At 34.7% G+C, this 16,164-nt stretch overlaps 1 protein-coding gene across 1 annotated transcript in view; it reads right to left on the bottom strand.

The window, feature by feature from the left end:
• Positions 1-16,164, bottom strand: part of LOC110093788 (protein REDUCED WALL ACETYLATION 1) — a 37,940-nt gene that overhangs the window by 13,851 nt on the left and 7,925 nt on the right. The window contains exons 3-6 of the mRNA XM_020818780.2: positions 9,167-9,304; positions 8,988-9,044; positions 8,832-8,904; positions 7,826-7,984 (exon numbers count right to left, since the gene is read on the bottom strand). Coding sequence (XP_020674439.1) covers positions 7,826-7,984; positions 8,832-8,904; positions 8,988-9,044; positions 9,167-9,304 — 427 coding nt within the window. The remainder of the gene's footprint in view (positions 1-7,825; positions 7,985-8,831; positions 8,905-8,987; positions 9,045-9,166; positions 9,305-16,164) is intronic.

Below are 16,164 nucleotides of genomic sequence, written 5' to 3'. Positions count from 1 at the left end.
TGGTACTAGAGAGGGGCGGCGACAGGTTTGCATGGACATTGGGAGGTTCTTTTTTGAAAATGCAATACCATTTAATGTTGCTACATCGCCTGCCTACTTCAGTATGATGCGGTCTGTAGGATTGTATGGAAGAGGGTTGAAAGCACCTTCTATGTATGAGTTGCGCACTTGGATTTTAAAAGAGGAGTTGCAGAACACCGAGCGAAGCATTGGTGAGATTAAAAGGACATGGATTGAGACTGGTGTGACTATTATGTCAGATGGATGGCCTGACATGAAGAGCGGGAGCTTGATGTGCAAACAAAGAGAAGAAATCGGCTTTCAACACTCAGAATGAACTCTCTCGTATATATTAAGCACAACAAGAGGTTGAGAGAGAGGAGGTTGAGGAAGAAGAGGTTGAAGGATGATGAGGACCCATTAGTGTGTGATGATGTATCGTCTGATAATGAGTGGTTCATAGATGATGAGACAGATTTGCCATTATCAGACTTACAGTTAGAAGATCTAAGTGTGGATGTCTTGAGGGGCGAAGCAGATCAAGTTGGCACATCCACTAGTACTGCAGTTGGCACATCCACTGGCTCTGCAGCACAACAATCAAGTAAAGGTATTCCACAACTTCTTATATGCTATTACATTACATTTATGTTAAGTGAGCAATGAACATGAATACATGATAATGATCTTTTATCTTAATGAACAGGGAAGAGAAAAGTGAGTCATGTTGAAGATGAAGATGACATGGCATTCATAGATACAATTGGAGAAGAAGATTCACTTGAAGACCCATTTAGTGATGGGATATGATTTCATTTTATATGTTTTTTGTATTTTGAGAGTTTTGTTAAACTAATATTTTGTGATTTTGTACTTTGGGATATGATTTTATTGCATCTACTTTTTTATTTTCCACTATTGCTATTATTTTCCTGCTAAAACCCTTAATTTTTCATTTACGCAATTCTGTGTTCGTGAGGCTTACGCCTCAGACCGCCTCGAGGCTTACGCCTCGCCTCACGGACGAAAACCGCCTCGAGGCGCAGTTACGCAATTTTAAACCTTGATATAAATCTATTACTAATGTAAACAGGATATATATGAAATTAAATCCAATTGATACATAATGGTACTCCTGAATTCTAAAAGTTTTAACAATAGGGACCTTTAAGAAATTAAATACAAAAAAGATGGGATCATATAAAATCATATATCGCATTAGGACAAATTCTTACAAATTAGAAATTCTAGAAAGATCTAGTATTAGTGTAGTCTTCAATGTATCTGATTCACTTTATTTCATGAAATTTTTACAAATTATGATGCTTCTTCTCATTCGATTCATGGATTTGCAAACAACATTTTACCAAATAAATCTACTTATATTATTCCTAAAGCTATTATAAATAATGAGATTGTGTTCATTACTAATGGCAAAATCAAAGGTATCATGCACATTAGCTTGACAGATCTACTTGTGATGAATCTTGGATTATCTTGCAAAAAGCACAAAATTATAACCCAAATTTGCTTGATGAATATTAAATGCTAAGTTCATCAAAGATGAATTTTTTTAAGCCAGAAAAATTAATATAAATTTGAAAGTTAACCCTTAGCAAAAGCCTAACATGTAAACATTGACTTGGTATCGCATTTTATATTTTCTAGTTTATTTCGATGAAATCATATCTATAATGTCCATGCTTATAACAATGGGATGAGCTCTTTGGCGTTTTGATTACCACAATAGTTTTGATTTACAATTTACAAATACTAGAAGATTTGATTAAACCTCCTTATTCTTGTTTCATCATACGGTAATTTCCATTGATTTCTTTTCAATCCTTTTTCAATCACTATTTGGAATATTTTTATAGCTATTTTTTGTTGATTTAATGGTGTAGTACCATTGTGAAAATCCATTCCATATTCTATCCATCCCTTGGTTTATTACTTCCACACTTGTTTTCCACCAATATTGACTTGCGGATAGGGGGTGTTGTAATTGGAGGTGATACATTTGTGTCATGATTGCTCAAGTGATTGGCATTACATTCTTTACTTGGATGTCACTTCCTGTTTCCTTAAACCAGTACCATAATAAAGTGGAGCCTCATTAGGATTTAAGATAACGATGCACTATGTTTTATGGTAGATATAAGATTTGTGGAATGCTTTATATGTTTTGAGGACTGTTTTAATGTGTATTGGATTGTATAATTAGATATTGAAGTTATTATAAAAGTGTGCAGGTTGAACTAGGGATGTCAATAAATGATCCGACTCGAACTCAACCAAAAAAATCTAGGTTCGAGTTTACCCGTTTAATAAACAGGTCGTGTTCATATTGAGTTTTCTAATCCGTTTATTGAACAAGTCGGGTTCAGGTTGACCTGCGAACCTAATTTTGACTCCAAGATGACCCGTTTAATATCTTTTTTTTTCCTCAAAGTTTTTTTCTTGTGGGTATAATCTTCTTATTTTTTATCAAAAATCTTAAATTTTATAATTAATAAGTTATAAAAAGAATTTAACCAAGATGGGTTGATGGGTTGGGATCAAGTCATTCAAGTTTCTAGTGGGTTGGATTCAGTTGGTCTTTTTGACCCTTTTTTTTTAACATAAATTTCCATTAAGATAGAAAGATACAGCACAAGACCGCAAGAAGGGCCACATCAATGGAATTACAATTAATGATAAAATAAAAAACACAAGTGGCAAAGCAAATCCATAACTATCAAAAGAAGAAAATCATTTCTTCTTGGAACTTCGTTTACATTGCTTAACAAAATTATCGAACGAGCCCGTATCCAGGGTGTTATCAATAAAGCCCTCTCCACTATCAATAGTCATGTCATCATGTAATCAATCACATTGAACTTTTTTTTTGTCATGTTTATTAAACAGGTCAGGTTTGGGTTGATTGCATTCGAGTCTAGTCAATTTTGGATTGGACCCGAACCCGACCTATCAACCCATTTTGACACCCCTAGGTTGAGCATATTTTGCAGACATGCACTTGATTTAAGTTCAAAAGAAGATTAACATGAGGAAATTCTAAAGGTAAGATAGGTGAGCAGATGAGGTTCAAGGTATTGTTGATGAAAAGGTTTGTGATGATACATGGAATAATATGAATAATGTACACCCATAATTGCATTCTCAGATATTTTCACAGGTAGCGATCGATTTGTGGCAAAGATACTCCTCAAGAGCAAATGCCTTAAAGGACTCACCCTCAACTACTAGAGAAACTCGCCCATCCAAAAGCACGTCCTACACTAGGCGACCAAGAGGTTCCTTGCTAAGCAAGTAAATTGCCACTCATCTCAATCAAGCTTTTACTCTTTGAGCTCACCAAACTTATTTAAATGAAAGCGTCTACCACAACTACCCTTACACATTTGGCTAAAACTCTTACCAGACTAAGGAATTCATCATCACCACTAACACCTCGACGCATCTTCCTCAATAAGGTGGCATTGAACCCCTATGTCACTCACCGACCTCACGAGACAACACATTGACTACGAATCCACCTCCTCTCAAGACTAGCCTCCTCTTGATCTCGCCAGATAGCAAACAACTCACTAGATCGTTGACTTCATCCTCCTGCAGCCAATCACAAGGCGTCATAGCAGTTAAGGCTGGCTCAAGCTAGGCTCATTTGCTCGTCAAACAGGCTCATTAGCCATTTATTAAACCAAGCTCGACCCGGTTCACGAGTCAGCTTGACCCATTTACACCTTTATATTCAATCATCAATACTTGTCTTCTTACAACCCTAGGCTACCCTTTATATAGAACATGTCCTCAGTGCATGCTAAAAATAACTCAAACTTATATGCAAATATATAGAGTATAATCAATACACTTTTAACACGAGAAGCATAATTAAAACATGCATAAAAATTAAATTGAAACGTGACTAAAAATCAATATGGAAAAGAATCCAATAATCCCAATTATCCTACATCAAAAGGATAACATAGTGTAACACAACATTGCCAAACAGAGTCTTGACATAAGCTTTATCACAATTGTTAAATCTCAGCCGATGGTTTCCACTGCTAACCCTAGCCGATGATTTCCACGGGGATCAATGGGAGACTCGCATGAATCACGCCAGTTCCTTTCTATTGTTAAGTGATTGATTTAGGAAGGATTGTATCAGACAATCATGCTTGATTCTGTAATTTATTTTGTTTCTTTATTTGATATCATATATAGATCTATAAATAGAGATGAATTTGTGCAATAAAGCTATGACTTTTCCCTCTCAAATCTCAGAATTTGACATGGTAACAGAGCCACGGTAGGCCTTCATTGTCGTTACCGTTACCAAACCTTCATAAGAGAATATTCGAAAGAAGCAGAGAGGGAGGCCTTCATTGCAGTAAAGGATGATCGTCGAACCATCGGCTTCAGCCCTCTTTGCGTGTTGAAGCAAAACATAACGGTACGAGCGAGATATCCCGAACGCAAACTTCCTGCCTACGACCAAAAAGGGCGGAGTCGAACAAGCCTCCCACGTGCAAACCGAACGTCCGCATCACTGAAAGAGCCGATCAAGAAAGGAGGTCGCAAGCCTTGATTTTCTCGAGCGTAGGAATTTAGTGGAACAACGCTAAGGAAGGACGAGTGGCTCTCAAGTCATCGTTGGAGCAAAATCGAACGCAAGACAGTGCTAGCAGCTTGTTCATGCGTCTGGAGTCAGTCTTTGAGCACAAGTCGTGCGAAGGAGTTCGAAGGAGTCGACCCAAGCAAGACTTAGGCTTCCTAAGTACGCAACTGAGCTGAACGGAGTCGTGCTTGTGACCTGGAGCGGGGTGGGGCCGAACCTAATAGGATCTACTGAATTCCTATTTACTCAAACAAGCATCAACCTTCATTTTCGATGCCAGAAGACTGAGGATACAAGTATAGATAGTCTTCATTACTATCATTTGGCACCACAATGTTTCAAGGTATTTCCTCCCAAAGCTTTGATCAAATTCAGGATTCTATGGTGCACCAAGGACAAGGTGATCTCCAAAACATGCAATCTTCATATCGCCTAAATGGGAAGAACCATCTAAAATGATCTTAATTTGTGAAGACCTACTTGAAAGCGAAAGGAAAAATACATCACCTCCTTGGAGGAAGACTAAAAGAAAGAGATCCTAATTTTTGTGCATGAGATGAAGCAGACTCCATGATAGACGATCTACATCAGGATAATACACATTCCTTGGAGGAAACCTAATCATGTAGAGAAGCAAGAAACATAATGTAATAGCAAGATCTAGTGCAAAAGTAGAATATAGAGTTATAGCCTTGGGAAATTGTGAGCTACTATGGGTCAAGATGATTATAGAAGACCTGAGGATCGAGAGGGAAGGACTCATAAAGCTACATTGTGACAACAAATCAGCAATCAACATAGCTCACAATTTAGTTCAATATGAAAGGACCAAGCATATAGAAGTAAACAAATTTTATAAAAGAAAAAAAAAACATATTGTTATGTATCTGCCACGTCTCATCAAAAAATTAGCTTAAGGGTAGTGGTTAACTCCGCCTGTCTCGAATTTATTACCAAGCTGGGAATAACAGATCTATATTTCCCAACTTAAGTTTAAGTATTAAATCGCAACCGATGGTTTCCACTGCTAATCCCAGCCAATAATTTCAACAAAGATCCGTGGGAGGCTCACATGAATAATGTCAATTCCATTCCATTGTTAGGTGGCTGATTTAGTAAGGATTGTATTATACAATAATGTTTAATTATGTAATTTATTTTGTTTTTTATATTTGATATCCTGTATAGATCTATAAATAGGGAATGAATTTGTGCAATAAAGCTATAGTTTTTCCCTCTCCCTCTCAAATATCTGAATTTGACAACAACTATTTGGGTGGAGCTTTTTTAAAGTCATCAACTGATAATCAGAATTAGCTAGTAATCAGTTGCTTGACTCAATCAATTTCTGCAGAGCATATTTAATTTAGCATAATCATAGTTAGAAACCTTATAGGAAGAAAACTTATTCCATTAATACCAACAAATCGATGGTTTAGATATCAACAGACTTGAGTGGGCTCCCAAAACCTTAAAGAATATAATAAGCCTACTTGTCCAACAAATCATAACCGATGCCAAAGATCAAAATAGGTCACTGAACCTTCATAGATGCTAATGGATGAGGCAGATAAGCCCAAGGTTCCCATTAGAAAGCTAATGAAGAACATATTTTACAGACAAATAGACCCTAACCACTAATACAATAGTTAATTATAAAGCATGAATACTAAAGTTTCCCTAATCAAGTTTCTTAAAAGTTAAGAAGCAACTTCAATTTTGTCGTCTTAATACATGAATAAATCCATAAACACTCAACATAAGACAGAAGGTACACAAAAAATAAATAAAAAATACAAGGTAAAAACCAAGCAGATTCTTCTTCTTATCATGAAAACCCCAAGCCATAATAAGTATCCATCATCATCAAAAGATGCTATAACACACGAGAGGTATTTTATTTTCCTATTTTCCTTGTTCAACTGCATAAAACCTCATCAAACAGAGTTACAGAACACTGACATCAAACTAGTATTATCCAAATTATTTTCTCTCATCTGGGAAGCATCTTAGAGTCTAAAGGTTTTTGCTTGAGTAGATCTAAAATGGAATATATGGAGTGTAATTTTAATAGTAATAGACCTAGTGAGGGGACTGTGACTTTGGGCGATCAAGTCATTAATAAGAGTACTCATTTTAGATATCTTGGATCTGTTGTTCAGAGAGATGGTGAAATAGATGGGAATATTATCAGCAGAATTCAAGTTGGATGGTTGAAGTGGAGGAATGCATCGGGCTTGTTGTATGATAAAAAAGTACCCCTCAAACTTAAGGGAAATTTCTATAAGATGGTGGCGAGGCATGCATTGCTTTATGGGGTTGAATGTTGGCCATTAAAAGAGAAGCATAATACTAAGTTAAGTGTGGAAGAGATGAGCATGCTCAGGTGGATGAGTGGCTTTATCCTTAGAGATAGGATACGAAATGAGCATATACGTGAAAAGGTTGGAGTAGCTCCAGTAGAAGATAAGATTAGAGAGAGACGCCTTAGATGGTTTGGTCACATAAAACGGCAGTCTTCCGTTGACCCGGTTAGGAAAGTAGAGGTATTAGATTTGACTTATGTTAAGATAGGTAGAGGCAGACCTAAAAAGACTTGGTTAGAAAATATTAGAAATGATCTTTCTTTATAAGATTTAAACAAGATTTTTACTTTTAATAGGACACAATGGAGAAAAAGGATTCATGTAGCCGACCCCAAGTAGTGGGATAAAGGCTTGATGTTGTTGTTGTTGTTGTTGTTGTTATTGTTGTTGGAAGCATCATTAGCTTGATTATATGTAAGCTCTACATATTAAGCTCAAATTACAGGGTTCAATTGTTAATTTACTTGGGAAAAAAACATTTTAATGCGGCCAAGAAATTTTTACTGATTATAGTACAAGGAACCATGGAAGTAAGACGGCCAAAGAAATCATTTTGTTCCTAAGATCTTAAATACTATCATGGTGCTCCTGTTCGTAAGCATGAAAAGGACAATAAGCTACATTCCCAAGCTAACTTTTGCCGCTAGTTCTTAAATTATTACTTCATTGCTATGACTAGCATAAAAAAGAAGTAGAGATGTCCACAGTACATGCAACAGCTAACCAATATAAATGTGTTGTTAGAGCAATAAAAAAAAAATCAAAAGTTTGCTGTCAAATAATATGTAGGTATATATAAGAAAACAAGAACGGTGCCAATAGAGCCATTACTAACCTGCATCCATCCCTTCCACTCCTCGGTCTGATGACGGTTCAAGTAAAGAATGGATTTTCCTGAGAAAGCTGACTTGTCATTGTGTTTCTTTAGGGAAGTCAAGGCTGATGCTAGGACAAGAAGAAGATAGAGGAAGAGAAATAGGTCTCGGCTGTAATTCTGGCAAAGTCAAAAGCAGGCATACAAAAATAATGCACCCAGATAAATAAACATTCAAAGGTTTTGAATAAGTAGAAGCTTAATTTCACGTTATAACCCATTATGTTGCAGATAACCAGTTTTTGCTAAGCGTTTCTTTTTCACGTATAACATCTCATAAAAAGCATATCAAACATGTAATATTGTTGCTTCAAGGAATAATTAGAGAGATAATCATAATAAATGTAAGAAAATGAAAGTGTTTGGAAACGTTAAGTGAAGCAAATGAATAAGAAAACAGATTTCCTTTTACGAGCCAGGAGATTGTCCAGTTTGATTAATAATATATTGCCCTCACTTTCGAGGTGTTTGGAGGTCATGGTAAAACTTGAGGTAAGCACGAATATAAAATTAAGTTATACAACAGAACAAAACAAAAAAGGCTAGATGAATGAAAAAATAAACTCATAGTAATGACCTGTAATTCAAAAAGCTGGAACAAATTAAACATGGCATGATAACACTAATGAAATAAAAAAGTGCTCCCCATTGCAATTCAAATTTTGAGCGAAGAATATTCATACTCTGTTCACTAAAGAAGAACATATATAGCCCAACCTTCAAGTGCATCTTGTATAAGGTAATTTTCTAATCATTTATACAACTTAATAGCAAGATTAATTAAGCAGAATTAAAAATTTCTAAAAGCTAAATAACCAAGAACCACAAACTAAACTAATAAGCATTCAAAATCTGTTACTTTTGCAGATCAGCATATTACAAACACAATCGTAAGTAAAAGCTAAAATCATTACCTGAACTATCATTACTAAAGTTCTATTAAATCGAATGTAAAAGAATCAAACACCTTGTTGGTTTCTGAAAACAAGTTAGTCCGATCGCATAAGTAATAGTAGACCAAAATGAACCCAAATTCTGACCTGCATGAAGACTATATATTAGTCAAGGGATAATTAGTCATCAAATTAGTAGGTATGGAATGACCAATGCCAGAAAACCTTACATGGCCCTCAATAGAGCTCGATTCTCAAGCAAGAAAGATTCATCCATTGTTGCAAACCTATACAAATGAGGGCGCCACAAATTGTTAGACCTCTCGCCATGGTGCCAAGACATCAATGGTTAAAGTTTTAGTGTTATTCTAATGAAATAAAATAATTTCAACTGTTTTCTTTAATAGACCTGATTAAATTTGTACGCACAGAAGCACTCTGAAAATTTGCAGTTGCAGACTTAGGAAGGCCTCCTTCAAGTAACATAGCTTGGTCGCCTTCCTTAGCCACTTCATTCTCCAACTCAACCAGATTGACATCTGAATGGCTGCAAAAGCATATACAGGACTTCAGCAAGTGTAAAAAGAATGTCTTTTCATATAGCTTCAGTAGCTTGGTGGAGAGTTGTTTTCATATAATTAGCAACATCGGGAAAAGTTGCAATTCAGCATGTAGAAAAAGCCTCAATTGCCAACTCATAAATAAGCAAATGCTTCTTGATTTTCTCTCACATTCATACATTTCATTTCTGACGCCATTAAGAACAGAAATTAAGCTGAGTATTTTTTTAATATCTAGAAGTAGTATCATCAATTACAAACTCCTAAACATATACTTTGTGGTTTATAATAGAAATTACTTGGTTTTAGGTTCATTATTGTTCAAGCAATCTCCATTTACCATTTTAATAATTGGTGTGCTTATTCTGCAGCTAATCTTGAAATACTAGACCATCTTCATCAACATCATAAGCATTTTATTCCAACAACTTGGTGCCTACTTTAGCGTATTCTTGAAAATTAGAATGAGAAGAGACAAGAGTAGAAAATGACTGAATTCTAGTGCTTTATTTGATGTAAAATAAAATGAGTAATTGTCTATAAGTAGGTAAAGAAATAACTTTAGAGAAAAGAAACAAATCTAGAAACCAATATTTAATTCTAGAATAAAAGTTAAGTAGAATGTTGTTGTTCACAGACTGCTGTATTATTATAGATAGAACGGTGTTGCCCAAATATTACTATAGATAGAAAGCTGTTATGAATGGATTGTTGAATTATTGTAGATGGAAAGTTGCTATCTACTATTTGGTAGGTTATAGTAGATGAAAAAGGTACCAAGCATGAATTCATATTTATTTCACTCTCTCTCAAGTTGAATCATATATGTTGATCATGCGCAGCTAGTTCATTAGATAAAGGTTATTTTGGATAAAACCATGGTGAGGATGGATGCAGTTTTGAAGTTTGTTGGAATTTAATTTAGTTGAGCTAATCCATTTTTTATTTTTTTAAATAATATGTCGGTCTACCTCAATGTGTTTAGTTCTGTCATGGTGAACGGGATTTTTTGTAATAATTAATACATATTTATTGTCTTAGTAAAGTTTTAGAGATTTTTCAACTTATTAACTTAATTCTTCTAACAACTTTTCTAACCGCATGCATTCACAAATATCAAGTCTCAATTTCCTATATTCAATTTCAACACAGTTTCTTGAGACTAGAAACTATTTATTTCTTCTCCATGTAACTAAGCTTCCCCATACATTAGTACAATAGGCAGGATGGATCTTCCGTTTGACGAGTCTTTAGCCTAATGAACATATGTGAAAATTTTGATTTCCTTATTGAATGACCTTTTATATAATGTCTTTTCCTAGTGTAATCTTAAGATAACTTAGGATGTGTTTAATAGCTTCCATGCAATTTTCAACAAGGTTGTTCACGTATTGGCTTATAATACTAATACCAAACGCAATATCAAGTAAGAGAGAGGTAGATGAGTTAGACCATAATGTGCTGATACTTGCCTTTACGAGCATGTTGTTAATGGTGATTCTTTTTTTTTTTTTGTTGGGTTCATTGAAATTATTGTAGACTTATATCCAAGCATTCTTGTCTCTTGAAATAAATAAAAAATATATTTCCTTTAAGAACTAATAATATCTTGTTTTGATCATTTACTTCCGTAGCAAGAAACCAAGTTTTTTTATTGTGAATTTTCTTGCCATGAACCCATTCAATCTAGTTAGCACTTCCTCAAAATCACCTCTCAATATAGTACATACATATGATCATAATCGTATTTTTTTCCTCCAATTGAGTGCTTGATAAAGAGAGTGTAAGTTTGACACTGAATGTGCTTACAGCAGTCAATATATTTGAAAAATCTATCAAACTAGGCACATAGGATTTTTTTTAGGCCATAAAATGCATTTCTAAGTTTGCATACCTTATTAGTGTTTTTCTAATTTTTCAATGTAGGTGGGATCTTCATGTATACTTTCACCTCAAGGTCCACATAAAAACAAAAAATTTCAAATTTGCTCTTATTGGGAACCTCCGGTTAAATAATATTCCTTGAATTGGCCAGCCATACAATCCATGTCGTCCACCTGATTTTCATCCAATGGTCTAGATTTTTTCATCTCTCAATTTCGATGATCATGTCAATTAATGATCAACCTTCACATGTGGACTCCAAGTGAAAATTTCTAACCTAATTGGTAAGAACTAGGAATCAGTATCATTGGTAGTCTGCATCAATATATTGGACCATCAAAACTTCAACAATCATGATGCCTTTTATTTCTTCACTATTTTTGCCCAATCATGCCATGGATTATCTAATTAATCTTCCACTCAATTTGATGAAGTGTGCCTCGATCAAGTGCATCGCAAAATAATTTCAAATTAGCATGGTGCTAGTGACCAAATTTGGGTTTTTAAAAACTGACTCTATCAAAATCCCATGATCGCATCGTCCAAGGCCTATGAAGTTGGCTCATTAAACTATTGTTTTCAGAGAGGTTATGATTTGAAGTTTTTCTTATTTGCAATTATGAATTATCTCATCCAAGGAGGTTTACAGTGGAATTTTTCTATTCTCAATAGTGCAATCTAGGAATCACCATTGTTGATGGTCTGCATCAATAACTTGGACAATCAAGACTGCAAAAATCATGAACCATTTTGTCTCTTCACTATTTGATGCCCAAATCATGATCATCAACAATATGACTAATCTTCCTCTAGATTTGATAAAGTGAGCCTTGATCAAGGGCATAGCCAAAAAAATTTCATATTAGCATGGTACAAGTGATTAAATTTGAGTTTAAAAAAAATACTATCAAAATCCCATGATTATGTCATCCAAGCTCGAGCAGGCTCGTGAGTTAGCTTGACTCGTTTCCACCTCTAACAATTATAATTTTCAAATCCAATATTAAATTTGTTGCTATTAAATGATAGGTACTTAGTGTTATCTAACGACTAGACTTAATCGAAAATACTCAATCGAAAATACTCTCTCATTATTGGTGGGAGAGATAATTAATCATAAGGATATTTGCTTATAGGAAACCTGAACTCAAATATTAATTTTTTTATAAAATGAGGGCGAAGTTTTAGATAAGACATTATCCTTAAACTAATTTGTCTTCTAAAAATTTGACCTGCAACATCCATTAAAACTCTTCCCGAATGTGGAGGGACCAGGGCACAAGTTTGTGAAGCCCACAAATATTTTTTACTTCAACAACTAAGAATATCCTACATAGTCTAATATTCCTACCTAACCAACTGCCTAGTTTAACCTTGCCTAAAGGATCTCATAGTTACCACTCTGAAGATGATGATTTGCATCCTTTTTTGGGATATAATAGAAAAGTTAATGTTTCACATGTATTATAGGTTGTGGTACAAGCCAGCCAACTTTTAGGGACCACTTAAGTTGATCATGTATGAGAGATTGAAAAGGTAGTGCATGGTTTAAAATTGCGCAATAAAAGGCGCGCCTTACCGCAATGTGGTCCCTTTAAGCCTCAAAGCCTACGCAATAAGTTAAGGTTTTGAGGCTTACGCCTCAAGTCTAATGAGGCGCGCCTCGCCTCACATTTTTGAGGCGACGCCTCTAATAAAATTAACCTCTTTTTTTTCCAGTTCCGACCCCTAATTGCGCCTAGTGAGATGTCGACGTGGCATCAACATTTAAACACTGGTAAAGGTCGAATGTCAGACGCTGCGTTACGGTTTTCAAGTTCCAGCAAACATTCCAACTTTCAAGCATTCAATCCGGAGCAATTCCAAGCATTCCCTCAATTCCTTCTCAGATGTCATCACCCACCAAAAAAAAGGTAATTTGCTGCCATGATTTCTGTTCAGTTTTGCATATTTTATGGTTATGCTATGCATAGGTGTTCAAGGTTTTGAAGTTCTTCGTTTTTTTATGCTTACGTTATGCGTATGCGGTGCTTCTCGAAACTTTTTAAATATTTGTTTATACTTTGATTCCATCAGATTTTCTCTGTTTTTAGGGTTTATGAATTTATGTTGATATTTAAAACATAAACCCTAACTAAATTTTAAGCACCGAGTATTTTATGCGTATGTTGTACGTACTCTACACGTATGTTGTGCGTACTATATGCGTATGTTATGTGTATATTGTGCGTGATAATTGCTTATGTTGTGCATATATACTGTGTGCGTACTTTATGCGTGCGTATAATTTGCTGTCATATTTTCTGAAATATCCGTTCTTGTGCGTATGTTGTGAGTACTCTATGCGTATGTTGTGCGTGATCGTTGCTTGTGTTGTGCGTATTTTATGCTTATGTTGTGTATTTTTTGTGCGTATCTTATTTACTTATTCTATATGTTTTTATTTTTTAAAATTTTCAGATATATGTTCGTCCAATTACCTATCGATGTTATGTTTCAACTTTTTGATCAATCTGTGATAATTTTGCTCAGCAAATTTCTCCTGAAGTCGTGGACACATTGAAACGGTTGAAGATCATACAGTTTTTATAATTTCCTGGGTTTGAGCAAAATGTCCCTCTTATTTATGAGTTGATATCAAGGTGGAACATTTCAAAACAATGCTTTGTTCTAAAAGGTGACTCCATTTCTTTCACTGCTGATGAAGTGGCCCTACTTACTGATCTATCAAATAAAGGAGAAGAAATATCCTGGCTTTCCTTAGCACATACTTCAGTTACACTATCGGAAATTAAGGCAGACATATTGGAGTTGAACAAGCAAACCCCCCCCCCCCGCGAGACTATGTTAAGAATGTTTATCATGTATTTATGTTCAAATTTACTTTTTCAACTTAACAACTTCAAAACTCCTTGATTGCATCAAAGAATAGCAAATAATCCAGATGATTTTTATCAATAAACTGGGCTAGTTTAATTATGAAATTTTTAGTTGAAGAGTTTAACAAGACCTCCTCCAAGATTTCAAATAAGAAGCCAGCAGATTACATCAACGGTTTTGTACCTCTAATAATTGTGAGTGATAAGTACTAACTGCTAAATTCATTCAAAATTTTATTGGCTCAATGTGAGTGCTAAAATTTTCTTTCATATTATACAGATTTGGTTCCTGGAGCATACTTCTTTTTATGCTCCTACGTATGCTGACAAAAGATCCTGTTTTCTACGATGGGCTGATGATATTATATATACTACAGAGATGATCAATAACTTATTTGCTAATATAAGAAAAAGTCAAATTTATAATGTCCTCCAAGCTGTTTTCCAGACTGAAATGGATATGGTTAATGTTAAGAAATATCCATCAAACAGCCCTCCATCCCCTGATTCCCCTCATGAAATATCCACCCATCAAAACAACCACCTCAATCTCCCCATCATACCCCACCTCCTCAGCAAGACCCCCACCAATCTCCTCAGCAACCACACTTAAGTTTTTTGCTGAAGCACTTGAATCTCTACAAGAAAGAATAATCAAATCTTGCCAAGAAACATGCACAAAACTTTTTCTTGAATTTGAAGATAGGCTGAGCAGAAAGTTTTAAGACCTAACTGAAAGAGTTGAAGTTATTGAGATCAAGCTCAACAATTACATTAATCAGAGCAAAATACTTCCTCAGAAAAGATCTGTTAGTTAATATTTATCTTCCAATAAGAAACATAAAACAGATATCCCTCCCCACAGCCCCAATGAACCAATCCCCCAAAATGAGCCAATCCCATCCAGAAATGAGTCAATCCCACAAAATGAGCCAATCCCAGCAAAAATGCAACTTATTCCATATACAAATTCAAATGAACCAATCCCAGTAGATGACATTCATATAAATCCTATAATTCCTGTTTATGCAACTGAAATAGAAAATTACAAAGGTCTTCTGAGTTTGAGTTCTAAGAAGAGAAATTTTATTCATGAATGTTTGAAGTACAATCGAAGGTAAAAAATTTGCAACTTATTTTATGTTTGAAAATTTTTATGTGTATGGTATGCGTGAGTTATGCGTATGATATGCGTTATTTATGCGTATGGTATGCTTATGATACGCGTATGTTATACGTATTTTTATATTTATTGTATTATATACTTATGATATGCTTATGTTATGTGCATTATATGCGTATGGTATGCTTATGATATGCGTATTGTATGCTTATGAAATGCGTATTTAATGTTTTTTTAGCATGGACGATAGTATCTTGTTTGTTAGTAACCTTCTTATTTCCAAAGCTAAAATTGACGAGTTATTAAGCGACAATTATTTACGCAATGAACATGTAGATCTTTTTGCCCTTTTCTTAGATGAGAAGTGTAACCTTATGCCTGACAAGTACCATAAATTTCTATACATCTCTCCAGTCTATTGGGTTAATAACTTAGTATTCAATTAATCAGTTTAACTATTAGATTAGTAACTTAGTATCAATTTCTTAGTTCTTACATAGTTACATACTTACATTTACTATTTGCACTTGCAGAATAACAAAAAAAGAGAAAAATTGTCCAAATTGCAAATCGACCGTATAACCGAGCTTTCTATTTCTTCAAACAACATTTTATTACAGTCAATCATTGAATCCTCGCACATTACCCTACAGATTGGTTTGCTGAAAGAACAAAAGTGAAAATTTTATGACTCATTACCCCACTGCGTCAAAGAGCATAGGCTTGTTGTTCCAAAAATCGTAAGTGTTAGATGAACATGAACTCTTCAATTTTTAAAAAATTTACAGAACTAATCCTTGCTCTACGTATTTTTCAGCTTAAAGTCTTATACTCTGACATGAAATGAGCTTTTAATAGTGATATCAGAAAATGAAAGCTTTCTACCATTAAAGGTGCACCAAAACAAGAGAACTATATAGATTGCGGAATGTATGCCTGTAAATATATGGAAAGAGTAAGT

This window comes from Dendrobium catenatum, unplaced genomic scaffold (genome assembly GCF_001605985.2).
Source record: "Dendrobium catenatum unplaced genomic scaffold, ASM160598v2 fragScaff_scaffold_659, whole genome shotgun sequence".
Lineage (NCBI taxonomy): Eukaryota > Viridiplantae > Streptophyta > Magnoliopsida > Asparagales > Orchidaceae > Dendrobium > Dendrobium catenatum.
The sequence above is the reverse complement of the archived record's forward strand: the minus strand, read 5'-3'. Positions and strand labels throughout refer to the sequence as shown.